The sequence below is a fragment of the Cyprinodon variegatus genome, unplaced genomic scaffold (assembly GCF_000732505.1).
Source record: "Cyprinodon variegatus isolate N-32 unplaced genomic scaffold, C_variegatus-1.0 Scaffold207, whole genome shotgun sequence".
In the NCBI taxonomy this organism is placed as follows: Eukaryota; Metazoa; Chordata; class Actinopteri; order Cyprinodontiformes; family Cyprinodontidae; genus Cyprinodon; species Cyprinodon variegatus.
Window position 1 is genome coordinate 485,214 of NW_015150660.1, and position 17,757 is coordinate 502,970.

Genomic DNA, 17,757 nt, shown 5'->3' on the forward strand with positions numbered 1-17,757 from the left:
TCGCTACAAGCATGCTTAGTGTGAGGGATTGCATCGGAATCAATGAGTCGATGCAATCAACTGGTTTTCCTTAGATATAAAACTTTGAATCAATTTGACTGTATGATCTGGTGAACTGGAAAGTGCCTTGAGATGACATGTGTTGTAAATTGGGGCTACATAAATAAAGTGAATTGAAATTGAATTGTTAAACTCTGAGGGGGCAGCGTCGAGATGGTTTCAGAAGAAAAATTACATAATTAAAAAAAAAATGAACAGCAACATTAAAACAGCACCGATCGTTTTAAACTGGACCTTTTGGAAGCAAAAAAAAAAAAAAAAAATGGGGTGATTTAGATTTTAAACTAAGTAATACAGAGGGAGCATCTAATAAGCCAGAACTGTTGTCAAACTACCTGGGATGACTGTGGGCGCCTCCAGCTGACAGGCACCAGGATGGTGTTGGAGTTTGATCCGGAGGAGGTGGAGGAGGTGCTTCGTGTCACAGCCATCGCTCTGGCCTTCCCCTCTCTGCCCCCTGAACCCTGAAGCCCATCAAAGCGACGCCCGATAACTGGTGTCTGTGAGAGCAACAGAAAGCTTGCTGTAAATCATGTTAACTTCTTCTCCTACATTTATTTCAGAGCCTGTCAATTTCTTATGCTTCCATGTTGCCTCAAGTCACCTTGAAATGCCAGAAGACTTATTTAAACATTTTTACGCCAAGTCTCAGTACCTTCTCAATGTACTAGTTAACCTAAGAGTGTCTTGTGCTTACCTCAGAGATGTCAAAGGTGAAATCTAGGGTTTTCCCCGGCAGAGCCTTAGCTGAACCGTCCCATACTCTGCTCACCTCCAGGTTGGAAAGATCTCCCTGTGTGTGGATGTATGACGGATGTACTAGACTGGCAGAACGTGACACCACCAGCTTTAAGATGTTTAAAGCATCCTTCCAGTGTACGGTCTATCAAACGGTATAAGAGAGACACCAGATCAGCTTTTACTCTGAATTCTGTTAAAGAAAGTAAGAATAAAGACACAAACTACGGGGTGAATCTTACATGGACAAACTTTTCGATCGTCTTCATGACGTCACCGTTGAACTGTTTGACTTGAACAGCTGTGAGGTCCATGTGACTGAGCAGACAGTAGATGATCTGAAGGAGAGGCAGCTGCATGCCGGGGATGCCCTTATCCAGCAGCTGACAACACAGATAATTTGCTTAGTGAAAAACAACTGCAAAATTCCTGATTAGTAGGTGTGACTCTGCAGAAAGTTTGAAATGTTCTACCTCAGCCATATAGGTGACCATGTTGAGTGTAATATCAGAGAAAGCCTCGTGGAGGTAGCGGCAGACCACACTGACCCAGGAGAAGGGGTCCCGTGTGTAGGATCTGGTCTTATAGAGAGTCATTACATGTGCCAGATGGGACAGCTTGGTGTTTTTCTCCTCCAGACACACCTGATAAAGAAACAGGTTTTAGAGTCACAGACCCAGACATCACAGAGAAAAGTAGAAGCAGTTTTTATTTTTTCCTGATACATGGGATCTTTTCTCGGTTTGGTCATTTCCATTTAATTATCCAAAGAATATTTTCATCAATTAAAAGCACGTTAACAGGACTGTTAAAATAGTTTAAAAAGGAGTCCGAACATCAAATCACCTGTGCAATCCTCTCAGCGCTCTCCTTACAGAACTGTGTTGGATGGCCAAAGTTCTGCACGAGGTGAGGCAACAGACACAGCACGTTGAGGGGAAAACCTACACAGAGAAAATAGGCTGATTTTACCGCAAATAACAGAAAAAAAAAACATACATTTACACACATAATACAAATAAATAAATTTTCTTACAAATATTCCTTCAGACTTAAGTTTAATTGTTTTAGGTCAGCTAGAAAAACTTTATATGCTAAATAGAAAAACAAGATGTAATTCTCCGTTTGGTTCCCCTTGGTTTAAAGGAACTACGTCATTCAAAAGCAACTTGTTTTAACTATATTATTGCCATGATCTGTTGATCTGGATTTTTGGTTGTGTTATTACTTTGGGTTTTCAGTTACACTTTGATTCATTCTGTGTTTTCTAGCCATTGGTTTTTCTACTTTCGTGTCCTTTGAGTATATTATTATTATATTATTATACTATATTATACAGTATTGCAGTCCCTTGTTACCCTCTGCCCACCCCGTCAGTGCCTCTCTCCGTCCTCTTAGCTCACTGTCAGCTGCTTCTGTCCACACCTACTCCCAATCATTTGATTACTCCATTCATTGTTCTGTTGCCATATATACTCTTCCTCTGCAGTTAGACCCTGGTCAAACCTTGCTGATTTAGCGAGCGTATGCCTGACATCCCATAATCTCCTACAACACTAGCATACGCTGAACTTTCTATGGATTAGTTCTGTTATATTTTTGACAGAAATCAGGTCTAAAACTCTGAGCTTAACAGATTGAATAATTATTATCATCTCAAGCACCCAGGTATTCATGTTCGATGATTTCTTTGGGTCCTGGACTGAAAAACTTTGAAGACCCTTAACCCAGCTCATATGTCTTTGTAAACTAGGTTAAGAGGTGGTAGAAAGACAACGGGAGTAATGAACTATCAAACATAGAAAATGTAGCGATGTTTTGATACAAAATGTGGACAAAAAGCTGATTGGTGTGAAGCTGGAAAAAAACACAATTATTTATTATAAAAAAGATGGAATTTATGAAAATGAGCTGACAAGCATTTTAGAGAGGAAAAGATTTGTACTGCAAAAGTCCAATTAAAGTCAAATTACAATCTGAAAGCACTCCTGAACAAAGATCACACATTTGTAAAGGAATAAAACTAAACCTTGTTTAATGTATTTTGGCCATAATTGGTCTGATTTGAAGAAGGTGGGGGGGGCAAACTTCACTCAGGGGAAAAGGAAGTCTTGCAGCTGTAAAATGAGGGATGCAGTATGAAAGTAGTTGGGTGTCGCCCGCATTCTTCTGTCATTTAGAAATTAATAAAGTAAACCTAATTGGCCAAATACAGTTAATATTTAGTCTGATAACATGCAAAACATTAAATATAAAAAAAAAATGTTATCTACATATTGTACATATTAAATGCCTGCTCAGAGAACATCATAAGCCAAATGAAAGCAACACACCTATAGACTGCGAGCTATCAACAACAGGAACTCTTGAGACCGGCGTAAGTTGGCAGAACAGCTGTAAAGTCAGGTCAAACGTAGTCTGGGAGGTAAAACCTTTCAACAACAGCTGCTGAATCCCAGAAAATCCACTCCATCTCAACTGAGCCTGCAGCTTCTCCAGTCGCTCCCGGTTTTCTGCTCTGTCGAGGGGCACCTGCAAAGGAGCAGATGGATGGATGCTCAGTTAAAGAAACAAGAAATAACACTGCTAATCCTGCCACGCTTTTTATAAACATGTATTATGCAAAATTTGGTTCCCACTGGAAGGATGATGGAGGACAACTCAGTTTTATCTACCTTAGACAGCAGCTTGTGAACAAGTCGAAGAGACATCTGGTATTCAAACTCAAAGTCAGACTCCATGAGGGACACGGCCACCCAGAATACGGTAGCCAGGATGGATGAGGGATGGGAGACGTGTGAGGGATCCGATAGGGCGCTAGGATCAATGCGATTGGTCGAAGATGTGCAAGACCCCGGGGTTCTCGCTACTCTGGACAACAGACCATGACTGTTGCAAGCCTATAAATAAAAATGCACTCCACAGTTAGAAATACAAAATAACTAAATATTTTCCCAAATATCAAAGACAGATCAGAAAGCGGTATTTCTTGCCTGTATACGATCCAAAGTCGCACTGCGGGGGGGATCAGTCGACGGGTTACCACACTCGCCGAATTTCTTGGGGACAGAATAGGAGCGTTGGTGGCGCTGCGACGAGAGCCCGGCGAACCCAGGCCCAGGGAAGTTCAGCTGACCCGTGCTCTTCCTGTTCATCAGCTTGTCACTAGTCACAAAGTCTGGAGAGGACGTCCTAGAAATAAAACACCACCAAAGACAGTTTAGCACCAAAACTGTCTAATATTCAATAAATCATTATTTATCATCACTCATGAAAATGTAAAAAAAAAAAAAAAAAGGAGGTGGAAGCACCTCGTAATGATATAATGTTTTCACACTTTATAACAAGAAACATTGACTCATCTTGTTGGGATGATTTTAAAATTGAATAAAATAGTTTAAAAAATGTGGTTATAAAACAAAATTCTAAAAAAGTGTGATGCACTTACTTTTAATTTGGCTAAAATTTAGAGTTTATTCAGATCGACAAAAACGTTTAGAGGGTAAACACTGTCATCCTAATGCTGGAGGGTGAACCTTTACCAGTCTTAGGTCAACAACATTGATCATTTTTATTGTTTTATGATTTATCCAACAATCAGGAAACTCATTATCCTTACAAATCTAACATCATTTCTTAATTAGCCACTTTTTGATGTTCAAATACATAATAAAATAGAAACAAATAAGTACAAATTGTTTAATGCTGAATTTAAAAAAATAAGTATTTGATTCTGTATGAGATTCGAAGCCTGACTTTAACCCTGAGGTGCAGCTGAACCATTATTGAGCAACAGATTTTGTACAGTGACAAACAGTCAAAAAACAAATATTTATTATTATATCCCCTGAGTATGTTTTACTGTGCTAAAGTACTATTAACTATTGAGGATGCTACCTTGTGAGAGCTGCCATAAGGTCACTATTCTTCAGACATTCTGCCAGGTTCACCACCACAGCCTCCAGAGTCAACAGGACCTCCATCACATAGCCCTGAAACACATACAGCCGTTAGAGAAATAACTCAGCCTTGTCTCAAACTGGCCTCATACAACGAGCCTGAAATTCTCTCACCTGAACCTCGTCACCATGCTCTCCCACCACCTCGACGAGACGTGAAACCAGGTCGGAGACGGCGTGGTTATTGATTGGCTGTTTGAGGGCCCTAAAGATCTGGAAGGAGCGGCCAGCGTAGTGACGCGACGAGCTGCACAGAGCCGTCTGTAACGCCACATCACTCAGCTGCTGCTCCAGGTGGAAATCTGGACACAAAGATGGAAGCACTGATCAAAATAACACATTTATAATCTTAATTAAAATATTCACCTCATTCCATGCTGCTTTTTGTTAATGCTTAAATGTTTCAGATTGTGAAAAATGTAAATATATGGATTTCATTTGGCATGACTATAAACAAACTGTTTAAACATGGCCGTTTAAAAACAATTATGGAAAAAATGAGCCATATTTTCCCCACAGTGATGTAGAAGACTGATAACCTAGAGGGCTTAATGACAGCTGTATGGCTACAACTAACAATTATTTTGATTTGTTGATTATTTTTCTATTTATTGGATAATATTTTGGCAGTAAATGTGCTATATAGGAGATTATCAGAGAATGCCACCTGAGGAGATCCGTAAAGAGCAAAGAAGCTTTATCATCCTAAATCTAGCCTTGGCTAAATCACTACTCATTTAATTTGTTGTTCTTTCAGCAAATGCTCTTTCTTAGAGTTTGAATACTTCATTCAATGATTAATCGGTTTCTGAATCAGGTGACGATTGTTTCAGTGATCAATTGGACCAATGAATCCCTTTAAGGCGTGACTCCGGCAAAGGTAAAGAATCAAAAAATGTATTAAAAATATTAAGCTTTGTCTGGGGTTACTTGACTTGAATTAATCCACTTTTTACATTTTTGCCTATTTAGACTGGGACTGACAGGAGGCAACGACAATCAAACAGCAAAAACAACTGTTTGTTTGAATCACTACATTTGCGGGAAGTCACATACAAACATGATAAATCTCTGCAAACTTAAAAGTTACTTGTGAGGGCATTTGCATATGAATCTGTGGGATTACTGAATTAAAAGCTGAGTACCATTGGGGGCATAACCAATTGTTATGTTTAGGGACAAATCCTTTTTCACACAGAAACAGGCGAGTCTGAACAGACATTTTTAAATTAATTGTCATGTAGAAAATGTTTTTAATAGTTTGATATTGAAATCTGAAAGATAATTTGAAACATTTAAATATAGATGCTTCAAATACAGATGTTTATATTTATATATAAATATCTATAATATTAAAACTCATTATCTAAATATTAGTAAATGGCAACTTGAGTGTTTTCTCACCAGATTTGGACTCCTTGAAGACAGAGACTACATGTCGTAGGAAGTTGGAAAGTTGTTCCGTGCTCTTTGAGTTGGGGTTCTTAGGAGTGATATCCTCATGCGCCCACAACGGCCCGAAAGCTCTGAGCAAGAACAACACAGTACTCCAGGCACTGTATACCCACCACCAGTAGCACCACGCACAAATTACACCAGCACTTAAATATGCACACACAGAGCAATGGATGTTTTCCCCCACGTCGCCTAAAAAAACCCACCAGCTAAGGGTCTCTGTGGCATTACCTGGTGGAGAGGAACTCGATGAGCTTGTTTGTCTTCTCGTCCGTCTCATTGGGGGCATCTTCCAGGTCTTCCAGGTCATTGGGGGTTACGAGTGGCAAATTTCCAACGCTGCCTCCGGTGCTTCCACCGCCCAGACTGGCAGAAGAGGAGTTGGAGGTAGAGCTGAGTCCGGAGTCCACCACGGGAGACGTCTGCCACTCACGCAGGAAGTCAGGTGCTTCTACAAACAAAAGCATAAACTATCAGTAATATTCTCCTGAATAATAAAAAAAACCTGTAAATTACTTACGTGACTGCTGATACTCTGAGTGGTAGCTGGACTTTATGGTAAGAGTCTTATTGTCTGTGATTTCCCTTGTCAGCATCAGCACTGATGCTATTACCTGCAAACAAAGAAATAAACAGTTAACAGTCTTGTTAGCAAGCTAGAAAACAGGGGTTTTTAACATATCAATGTGTTCTGACCTGGAAGTTGTTGTTACAGGAGAGAGCAATAAGGAGGTGAAGAAGGAGGCGTTTGCTGTGTTCATAGACCTCTGGTCTGTAGTGGTCAAGACCTGCCAAGACAAATAAGCTTTTTATAAAAACAAATATACTGCTTCTCAAAAACACACGAAGGAGATGTTTTCTGCATGTTTGCTATAGCAACACGCATCCACAATGACAGTCCTAATCTATTGTTTTTACAATGCTGAGATGGCAGTTCTGCAGGAAGTGAAGAATATAGCCTTAGATTAACTTCTTTGGAGAGTAGCAAAGCACAAGCTAAACCTAAATATGCAGAATGTGTCTAACAGCATCTCTGCACAGCTGACAGTGTGTTTTTCTTTTCTCCATTTCTGTTAATGGAGAATATGTACGTCTTGATATCACAGAACAGTTTCTGTAAAATCAGAATGATAACCTCTATGAAGACGAAAACAAACGTACTGCTACGACTTTAGTAGCTTGTAAACACTAATGCTGATGAACAAAACTGTTTTTTTACTTGTTTAGACGATCCTTTACCTAATTCCACCTTAACCTCGATTTATAGTTGTTCAGCATAAAACATGTAGCAGATGCAAAATGTGTTTGTTAATACCCACCTAAGAAGAGGGCATGAAGTAAGAGAGGCAGGTGTAAAGCCCAGTCTTCTCTCACGCTGTGGTCCACCACCATTTCAGTCATAAAGATCACGGCAATATTACACCTAAACATCAAGACAAAAGTCATGAAAACAACATCAGTGAACAGGTTCTGCAAATTAAATGCTCAGAACTGGACTTTTTACACAGTAAGGAAATGTTGGATTTAATCACAGACTATGACTGGACCTTTCCAATAATTAATCAATAGGCGCTGATGTAAAGGTTTTACTGGAGAGCTACTGTTCTCATGGTTTAAGATGCATCTTTTCTCCTATATAATGAGGTTAGGAGGTGATTTAGACTTTTGATTCAGGTGTGTTCAAGCAGAGAAGTATCCGAAAGTTGCAGGATAGTGGAGTTGGAAACCCCAGAAATCATTTGACCGTACATCCAGTTTTTTGTTTTCTTTTCCAAAAGCAATTAAACAGGTCGATTTTTGATCCCACTTTCATAGTTTCTACACTAATTTGCAGAGCATTTATTCCAGCAAAATATACGGATGATAGAGGAACAAGTTAATATTGTGAGGTCTTTTTCTATAGCCCTCAATGATTGGTTGAATCAAAACTGCACAGACACTGAAGATATCCACATAGCCATTACTGTGTCATTACAGTCAAAGAGATGAGTGCCAGCAGTTTAAACAAGGAAGTAACTGTAAACTGCTTCATTTGTCACTCAATGAAAACTCATTAAGTCTTTATCCATGCTGGAAATCATTTAGCTTTCCAATGAAAATGAACTAAGCAGAAATTCCTAAGATATGCAAACTGCTCCTTAAGGCTTCACATCTCTTCTGTTGTGTTACATCAAAAGGTTTAACTTAACATCAGCTGTTAGGATAAACTGGAAACATATCATGCAAATATGAACAATATAAACTCCAGGTGAAGGAGGAGCTAGTTGAGGCCTAAAAGGCAATCTCTTCAGAGCTGTAATAATCATCCTGCAACACTACAGCTGGTGTATTTCTAACACTTCTCTGTATTTCAGGGTAAAGGATTCCTACCTATGCAGAGGCCCTCTGGGAGTGATGGTCTCTGGAAGGTAGTCGACCAGAGGGGCCCAGCAGCCTCCATTAACAGGCATCGGTAACGGCTGAGGACGGTTGGTCTCTAAAACACCGAGCAGCCAACCAGCGTACGGCGGCAGAGGATCAGCTGCAGGAAAAACACAACAGTCAACTCAGCTTTCTTTTTTCAAGGCTAACAGGAAACTGCTCCGTTACAGTGTTTTATCCAGCAACAGCTGCTTCTCCCCTGTTTCATATCTAAGATTTTCTGCACTTTTCCAAAGAGAGTACAAAGAAATATGGGAACCATGTATTAGATTAAAACCAAAGAACAGATTTATTTAGTTACAAATCAAACATGTTTTATTACAACTACAGTAGGAACCAGTTTTCCATGAACCACCAGAGTTCAAGCTCTAGAACTCCTGTGATTCTGTAAAGCCGTGCTTGTTACAGCGGCTCATCTGATGATCTTTTTTTTTGCTCCTCATGTTGAGCTGAACAAGCAGCAACAAGAAATCGTAGTAATTGAAGCTGAATTAGAAGATTTAAGCTTCGACAGACTGATTGGTCACTGACTGGCTGGAATATAATCACTTGATATCTTTGATCTAAATAGTGAAAATTAGTTAAAAAAAACTGAATAATTTAGAATCCTTTCACACGATACCCTGTTTTTTAAAGCAGACACAGGCTGGAGTTTAGATTATTCTTCAATCATTCTCATGAGATAACTCACTCTTTTCATCCTCGTAGGAGCCTCCAGAGCTGTTGCTATAGCGGGACTCCAGCCTGTTGTGAGCCCTCGCCCTGCTGAATGTGGATCAATAAAAGGCAGAAATCAGTTTATAGATTATCAGAATCTCCTGTCTTTTAGAAATGTGTGATAAAACCTCTTCTCTAGATTCTAATTATATGTAAAAATGAACTGACCGCTCCTCATTCTCTCTGACCAGCTTATTTTCATCTGTGTCTGGTAGGTTCTCTAGACCGGCCACCACAGTGTTGCTGCTGGAAGTGGTGCCTGCAAGCAAAGCGTATGTCTTAGAAATGAGAAAAGTGCACGCAGTCACAATACTGCTGAAATGCATCAGCTCACCTGTCTGTGAGGTTGAGGCTTTGCTGCTGGCAGCAAAGCGATAGAATGGGGGGTTGTCACAGTGCAGAACAACAGGATTGACGGGATCAGTCTGCTGCAGCTCAAACAGAAGCTCTTCCATAGTCTGAATGGTGTTGTTTCGACACAAGTAGATCACCACCTTTTTAATCTGAAACAAATTCGTTGGGGAGCTCGTTTAACTCCTTCCATTCAGGGTTTGTATACATTTGAAGTGTAAAACTTCCAACGTTTTTAACACTAGTTTCCACAATAATCATTCTGTTATGTTTATCTTAAATTATAAACATATGAGGAAGGAATAAAATGAGGGTTAGGAGGAATAAAAAATAAAAGGCATATGGAAAAAATACTAGATGGAAACAAAGACAAAAAAGGAGAAAAGGAAATAAATAAGGACATGACTAGAGAGAGGAAGGAAGGAAGGAAGGAAGGAAGGAAGGGACACAAAGTAGGAAAGAACCGTTTGAAGGAAAAAATATAGAAAGAAAAAAGGAAAGAGGGAAAGAGAAGAACAAGAATAGAAAGGAAAGGACACAGAAAAGGACACTTGGAGGAAAGGAGAACAATTTAAAGAGCAAGGAAGGATTAATAGAAGGAAGGACATAAGGGAGGAGGGAAAACAGAAAGATAGGATATCTGTGTTTGTTAAACTTTTCTTACATAAGGTAGTAACGTCGTATCGCTGCTGACGCCACACAGACTGATAAGGAACTGCAGGGTGATTCTCAGGTTGTTGCTCCACCTTTCGTTGGAAACAAGAGCATTCCAGGCATTCTCTATCTCAGGTCCAGGAACCTCGTCTCCATACTGATCATGTAAAAGCAGAAATCTCACTTATGCTTCGGAAAATTACTTTTAGTAAATCGAAAAACATTTTACACACAACAAACAATCTCCCTACCTTAGCAGTCATGAACATGAGGTTGTTGAGCACGAGCGAGGTTGCCTGCAACGATCCCCAGCCGTTTCCCCTTAGACTGGGGGTCATGCCCTGAGTCTGACTCCGTGAATCTTCCTCAGGTGTGCAAGGGCTTGAAGCTGGGGGCAGAAGCCCCGTGTCCACCAGCTCAATGTTACTAAGCCATGGCAGCAGGTAGGACAGCATGATCTGTCTGCCATTAGGATGTGTAGTGGGGAAACGTTGACTCACCTCTGTAGGAAGAAACAATAGCTCATAAAAAATGATTTCTGCAGAATTTACAACCTCTGTACATATACAACCTACATTTAAAAGGCTTTTCTAAACCAAAGCTTATTAAAGGTACTATTTCCTGTGGTGGAGGTGAAGATAATAGCGGAGATGTTTTTTCAATATTATTTAATTCTTTTCAGCTGTGGGAGCATATTATTTTTCCTTCTGTTTATCAGGTTTGTAGCAACAAATATATAAACTGAAGGTCTTTAATAGTAAACCTGGACAGAATTAGGACTCCCTGCCATCAATGCCCTTTAAAGCAACTGAATAAAAAAGATAAATATATCCTTATGTTGGGAACAGGTGGAAAATATAGAACAAAAAAAGTGACTTTAATTAGGAATGTATAAAGTCCATCTGTTGGATTATGGAAAAACTGTATTGTTGACTAGATGAAGGATCAACTCAAAGCTGAGTGATGGGAACACTACACAGCCACTACTAGGGGAGTCAGCAGCCAGACCATATAGGAAACCACAGATGTTTGTGACCACCTCTGCCAAGGAGGTCATGTTTTTAGGAGAGTCCACAGGCAGACAGTGCAAGTCAGTGTTCCGGATAATGTGATTTTAATTTTTTGTTTTACTCAGTTTAAGCACTTAGTAGATACTGAAGACTAGATCCAAGCACCCACAGACTGAATGAAAATCTGCTCATTATTCCAAACTTATCAAACTCATGTTTTTTGTTTTTTTTTTTAATAAGGGAATCTTTCCTTGAAATGAGGAGGTAAGTGAGACACTTTGCCAATGGAAAAATACAATTTACCTCTAAAATAAGAAAGAAAAAAAAACAATTGCATTGTCTCATTTCAAGTGCATATTTATCTATTATCTTATTTTAAGAGGAAATATACTCATTCCACTTGTAATCACCTTATTTACCAACTCAGATTAAAGGTAAATAAACTAAACTAAGATTTTTTTTAATTATTTATTGCTCTGCTGTTGAAATTTTACACCCCAGCTGACCATAAAGGGTCATTTTATACCTGCATCCGTATATGGGATGTATCCATTTCAACAAAATATCTTTTATACTAAAACTTTTGCCTCATTGCCTACATTTTTTTTGACAAACCCCTTTTTATTAGTCTGCATTTTCATTCACTGCACTTTGTGAGCAGTATTCATGCCTAAAGTGAGACCGTTACCTGAGAACAGAGGTAGTGTGAGCTCTGGGTACATGCTGGCAAGTTGGATGGAGAGCTGAGACAGGTTGACACTGTACAGTGGAGGTAGGGGGCCGTGCGTTCCATACAAAATATTACTGGGCTTCTGCTCCACCATCCTCTTAGAGTATGCAGAAAGCCGGGACTCCAGCACCTGCACATGAATCAATTAACATTTCCCGTCAAGTCTCAACTTCAAACATAACCTTTTTTCTCCCATTCCTTTGAATATTAATGAAACCGAGCCCTCCTTACCTGCATGAGCTGCATGGAGATTTCATATATTTCCCTGTTGCTGTCTGAGGCCTTAAACAGCACAAGATTGAGCAAAGTCACCAGGTCAAATGGATAATTCCTGGTCAAAAGAAAAGAGACCGTTAGCAGACAGGTACTAAAGTCTATAAATACATATATATATATTTAAAAATTACCAGAAAAGCTTGTAAAATGTGGGAAATTAAAGAAAACCGGTATTGGGAAATTAAGCTTAGCTTTAATAACCTCCTTTTTGGTGGATGTTTGGGGGCAACGTGAGCGATTACCAACCTGTTGCCGCAGACCGTGGCGATGGCCTTGAAGCAGCCAGATGCCAGTTGGTGCGATCCTGTGAAACAGCGATCCACAGCCCAGTTGAAGAGATTAACTTGGTCTGGGTTGAGTTCTAAAAGCAGGATGACCACTTCACACCCCAGACGGTGCACCTGAAGATAGACATAGCTTTGGTCAATTTAATGAATTCCTAATAAACAGCACAGAGACTTTATAGCAAAGCCAGCAGGGCAGTCTACCCGTAGGTCGTGACAGGCCAGGATGTTGTCCAGCCATTTGTAGAGATATCCATCAGTGGACAGACCCACATTGTCAAAAACTGGACCGCAACAGAGAACTGCTGACATGGCCTGGAAGATAAAAGCATAGTTGCTGTTAAGGCTTTCTCCAAGTAGACGGAAAAGAGAAAAGATGTGGGTATACTTTACCTTAAGGGCACAGTACTGATAGCGAGTGATCTGGTGATTGCGATCGCTGTAACGATCGAGGGGAGTAAACATTACGCTGAAGGGTCCGGCCCACTGGCTGAAGAGGATGAAGAGATGATGTCTCAGTGATTGCTGAGGGAACAGGAAGCGCCTGTGGTGGACTGTGGAGATGAGACAGTTAGACTGACCATTTAAATCTGCATTTGTTCTCTAAGAGGAAACCAATACAAGGCTAAGAAAGAGTTACCTGGAATACACTGGATGAGATTAGCCACCATCCCACTAAAATGAGCTCTGATATCTTTAAGGACATCCAGCTCTTTCTCATTTTCTGCTTCCAGAAGCATCCGGGTTAGATCAACATACTCCAGGAACAGCGCCCCTAGTGCCAAGGAATCACGCTCCAGAGCCCCATTAGTGCTTTGGAGAAAGAAAGATTACAGTGAGACTAGTAAAAGAATGTTATAGGAAACCCCTAACAAAAAATTATAAACAGTGAGGTACTTACAGAGGCGTTTAACATTCTATCTACCCTTTAATGTGCTTTAAGGTTTTATCTCATGGATGCTTAAAGAAAATAGTAAAATAGAAAGAAAATGATGCACAATTAATAAAATATCTAAAAAGGCTGAGCTAAATAGATTTTCTGCCCTTAATGCGCTGAGCAGCCTCTCTGTTTAGGCCAAACCAGTTCATCTCCACAGCATCATGCCTCCACCATCATGACGGATATTTAGGATGATGGTTTCGGTGGGGTGGGAGTAGCAGTGGCAGTTTTGAGGCAGAGCGGGCAGTTACCTGTCACTGATGACTCCTGCGCTGGCCAGCAGCTCAAAGATCCTCAGCAGCTGCAGTCTGAGGAGATCCCGCCTCTCTCTACGTTTTTTATTCTGAAAGAACGAAAAGCTGCTGTTAGTTTAACGCTGCTAAAATATAGATGCCAGCGAGTATTGTAGAGAGCCAGGCTATCAGTAATTAGAGGCAGTAAAAACCCTTTTATGAAGAGTTTTTCTGTAATTGTGTTACCTCAGGTCTACGCTCCAGAGCTTCCTTCATCAGTGGATGCAGCTCTTCAACGAGCTCCCTGTAAATCAGACACAGCAAAAATTAAACATCAAGCTCCAAACTGACAAAATAGGACAATGAAATCTTAGCTATTAGAAAGAAGAATTTACTTCATGGAAGTTTAATTATGGATAAAAATTTATTTTCAATCTGATACATTGTATTTTTTCTTTTGCTAAACTCAATGCAACGGCAGGCAAATCGGCCTGGGTCAAATGTTATCTCTTAAATCACAACGAGGGCATTTTCTCAAACACTCTGGGTTAAAAATAGACAATCTTTTATAAATGAGGTTCCTCCCTGTCCCAATAAGAAGCCTGCACTCTGTACAAATATGTGATACATCATTCTCTCTATAAGAACTCCTCTTTCACAGCAGCAAAGCTTTTTTCCTTTTCATTGAAAGTCACAGAGGTATGCTACTTATTTGAGCTATGGCAGCAATGTGGAGGCAACTGGGAGTAAGTAATGGATGCAGAGAGCATAAAAACTGCTAATCAAGTTGTTCTCATGTGATAAGGTCAGAACAACAATGACAACTCGTTTTCCACTGGAATCCACACCTCCTGAACTTTTACACATTTTGTCCTGAAACAAGCAAAAAAACCTTAAGATATTTTATAGCTTTCGTTTTCTCATGATTTGAAACTAAACAGTGGATCTTTGTGAAACAGAATAAAGCGTCCCCTTTACAATCAGTTCCAAAGAAAATTATAACAAACTCTTTTTGGATTAAGGTGAAGGTTTAACACTTGGATAAGCTTTAAAAAGACCTGTTTTAATAGTAGTGTTTATGTTGGAAGGAAAATGAAACTCTGCATGAATCTTTATCAGGTTTTCTTCTAGTATTACTCTGTATTCGGCTACAGTCAATTTCCCATTCACACTAAACACCTTAAAGGTGTAGTGGAGGATTTTGGCGAATTCTTGTAAAAAGACCTGCCCTCTCCACTTAAAAAATAAAAAAAAAAGCACATGTACAACCCTGTAGGCGCTTCAGAGAGGAAACGCCTATTAAACGTGTGTGAGAGCATGCAGGAGCCCATTTCTCCTCGTGCATGCTCTGTTTAAAAGTTCATACAAGCTTACGTTCCAAAAGAAGATTTACAATTTTTCCATTATGTCAGACTCACCACCGATAAATAAAAATAAGGATGAACACGAAGGACGGCTTCACGTAAACATATCACCAGAATGAGAAGGACCACTTATTTCGATGATCCACCCGGTGAAAGAACATCCTCCACTATACCTTTAACGGTTCCTGCTGAAATCAATAGCCGCCACGCCATGATGCCACCAACATAAAAATGTTTCCTTTTTACTGTACCTGATTAAGGCTTTTTCAGGTTTTCTATCCCAAATAGGAAACAGAAGTTTTTCCAACTTTTCTCCAACCACTTTTTAAAGCTCCTCCCGAGATGAAATGGTTTTCTAGATGCTTCTCTGATCAATGCTTTCTTTGCCAATCACAGGTTTAAAGGATTTTTTTTTTTCAGTTGCCTCACATTCTTACCAACTTCAGTTGATGGGTTTAACTGATATTCATATATTTCTGTATCTCCATATGAATGTATCTTTATTATGATTATCAACATCTTGATAATTTTCTTATTGCTGCTCATTTAAAAAAAAAAAAAAACTTACAAAGAGGAACCTAAAGAGGTTTGTTGGTCCTCATTTAAGGGTATCAGAGTAAAGGAGGCTATATTCAAAGGTTTGACAAACTTATCAGATTTAAATAACATCTAATTGTTTCTCTTCCAAATGAGCCACTATAATTAGTCCAACCCATGTAGTAACTTATCGTGTGTAAATGGAAAGCAAACTGAACTGAACCGTGCTAGACACAACCGAACCGAGCTCGGCCTCGTTAACCTATCCGAGCTCGGACCGGTCTCGGCATGGATTGGTTTTTCAAGGGTAGTGTAAATAGGGTATTTGTAGTCACGTAACAAAGTGTGGAAAAGACTTCTTCTGCAACATCACGTAGATGTTTTCTGTGCTCTTTGGAAACTATCAGAACACTTAGAGCAAGATAACAAACACTCTTAATGCAACTCACAGCTTTCTGAACAATATACATTTTTTAAACTTCTTAATCTGAGACTGACATGTAGGATGCAAGTCCTGCAGATGTTTATTATTCCTGGTTTTTGTTCAAATACCTGAAGACCAGAGCGTTTGTGCATCCGAACCCCAACACCAGAGACTCTGTGATCTCCAGACTCTCGGCTCTCATCAGTGGGACGAGTTGTTTTAATAACAAGGCCACCGAGGGAGTTCCTATAACCTGAAACAACAACACACGCACACACATATGGATGAGTCAGCATTTTTACAAAAACTGACCAAGCAGAAAAAGCTCTTCTTCTACAGTATCAGTGTTGATGTTAACCGTGTTCAGGATTTTTTCTATTATGGACGTATCAAATGATAAATAACCACTAATATGGCTGTAAGGGTAAATGTAGCATCATTTTGAAACACATTATTACTTTTAAAGGAGTCTAACATGCTTGTTATGATCTCTACAGATATTATTCCTTTATTTTAAGAGATATGGAATATCTCTTTATCAGGTTTTCTTCTAGTAATACTCTGTATTTGGCTACAGTCAATTTCCCATTCACACTAAACACCTTAAAGGTGTATTTTAAGATTTTTTAAAGATTTTTTTTAAGATTATCCATCAATGTATTCCACATTGATGGATAATCTTAAAACAACCACTTTAAAGGATTGTAGAATAAAATTATTTAGCTCAGATTATTTTAAGTCTTCTGCCCATTTTTGATAATCTGTCTAGGATTATTAAGGACCAGGATTACGGAGGACCTAGAGAATCACTGAAACAGTTTTTTTTTTAACATTTAAATCATTTGAAATCAAACTAGAAAAGCATTTTCTAATTGCAAATTTTGAATTGACTTATAAAAGGGGAATTGTAAATTGTATTTATTAATCCATTGTTGGATTCTGGAATTTGTAAATGTAAGTTCAAATCTATTTCAAAACGGAAATTTAAAAAACCACAATTGTTAAATTTGATTATAAATACCTTTCCTAATCAATAAATACAATTACTAATTCATTTTAAAACGTATAATTAGAAAACGCTTTTCAAACTGGATTTCTGTTTGTATGATTTGAATGTTAAATTTGAATCAGCTGTCTTTCTTTCTCAGTGACTCGCCCCGGTCTTCCAGGGAGTGGCTGCCCAGTGGTTACGGCAAAGGGCCTGGAATCCTGAGGTTCCGAGTTCGAGCCCAACTCCCACAGACTGCTACTCTGGGTACCTGAGCAAGACCCTTGACCCCCAATCGCTCCCCTGGCGGACCACGATGGCAGCCCACTGCTCCCCAAAAGGGGTGGGTTCAATGCAGAGAGTGAATTTCTCCAATGTGAGATCAATAATGTTCAATAAAAAAGTAGTTTAAGGTTTTTCTAACTTAACGAAATTAGTTCTTGTCATTTGGTCATGATTAATCGATTATTAAAATAATTGTCAACTAATTCAGTAATAGATTAATGGTTAAATGGAGTATAGAGACTGTAAAACATGCCTTTAGCTAACAGAGCAACCCACTTAGAGCAGTAATTATATCAATTTTGTAAAAAATATATAAACATTTTGCATTTAA

At 39.2% G+C, this 17,757-nt stretch overlaps 1 protein-coding gene across 12 annotated transcripts in view; it reads right to left on the minus strand.

Moving 5' to 3' along the window:
• Positions 1 to 17,757, minus strand: part of fry (FRY microtubule binding protein) — a 71,823-nt gene that overhangs the window by 6,161 nt on the left and 47,905 nt on the right. For 7 of the 12 annotated variants that reach the window (XM_015380092.1, XM_015380084.1, XM_015380086.1 and 4 more), the window contains exons 24-53: positions 16,282 to 16,406; positions 14,075 to 14,132; positions 13,847 to 13,938; positions 13,296 to 13,468; positions 13,049 to 13,209; positions 12,860 to 12,970; positions 12,618 to 12,772; positions 12,327 to 12,426; positions 12,054 to 12,225; positions 10,607 to 10,857; positions 10,366 to 10,512; positions 9,685 to 9,853; positions 9,519 to 9,609; positions 9,325 to 9,398; positions 8,583 to 8,733; positions 7,532 to 7,635; positions 6,909 to 7,000; positions 6,733 to 6,826; positions 6,444 to 6,663; positions 6,162 to 6,313; positions 4,872 to 5,059; positions 4,696 to 4,790; positions 3,792 to 3,990; positions 3,474 to 3,698; positions 3,132 to 3,330; positions 1,645 to 1,742; positions 1,272 to 1,442; positions 1,041 to 1,181; positions 758 to 943; positions 396 to 560 (exon numbers count right to left, since the gene is read on the minus strand). In XM_015380092.1, coding sequence (XP_015235578.1) covers positions 396 to 560; positions 758 to 943; positions 1,041 to 1,181; positions 1,272 to 1,442; positions 1,645 to 1,742; positions 3,132 to 3,330; positions 3,474 to 3,698; positions 3,792 to 3,990; positions 4,696 to 4,790; positions 4,872 to 5,059; positions 6,162 to 6,313; positions 6,444 to 6,663; positions 6,733 to 6,826; positions 6,909 to 7,000; positions 7,532 to 7,635; positions 8,583 to 8,733; positions 9,325 to 9,398; positions 9,519 to 9,609; positions 9,685 to 9,853; positions 10,366 to 10,512; positions 10,607 to 10,857; positions 12,054 to 12,225; positions 12,327 to 12,426; positions 12,618 to 12,772; positions 12,860 to 12,970; positions 13,049 to 13,209; positions 13,296 to 13,468; positions 13,847 to 13,938; positions 14,075 to 14,132; positions 16,282 to 16,406 — 4,359 coding nt within the window. The remainder of the gene's footprint in view (positions 1 to 395; positions 561 to 757; positions 944 to 1,040; positions 1,182 to 1,271; positions 1,443 to 1,644; positions 1,743 to 3,131; positions 3,331 to 3,473; positions 3,699 to 3,791; positions 3,991 to 4,695; positions 4,791 to 4,871; positions 5,060 to 6,161; positions 6,314 to 6,443; positions 6,664 to 6,732; positions 6,827 to 6,908; positions 7,001 to 7,531; positions 7,636 to 8,582; positions 8,734 to 9,324; positions 9,399 to 9,518; positions 9,610 to 9,684; positions 9,854 to 10,365; positions 10,513 to 10,606; positions 10,858 to 12,053; positions 12,226 to 12,326; positions 12,427 to 12,617; positions 12,773 to 12,859; positions 12,971 to 13,048; positions 13,210 to 13,295; positions 13,469 to 13,846; positions 13,939 to 14,074; positions 14,133 to 16,281; positions 16,407 to 17,757) is intronic. The other 5 variants (XM_015380095.1, XM_015380089.1, XM_015380088.1 and 2 more) reach the window with 2 other exon arrangements.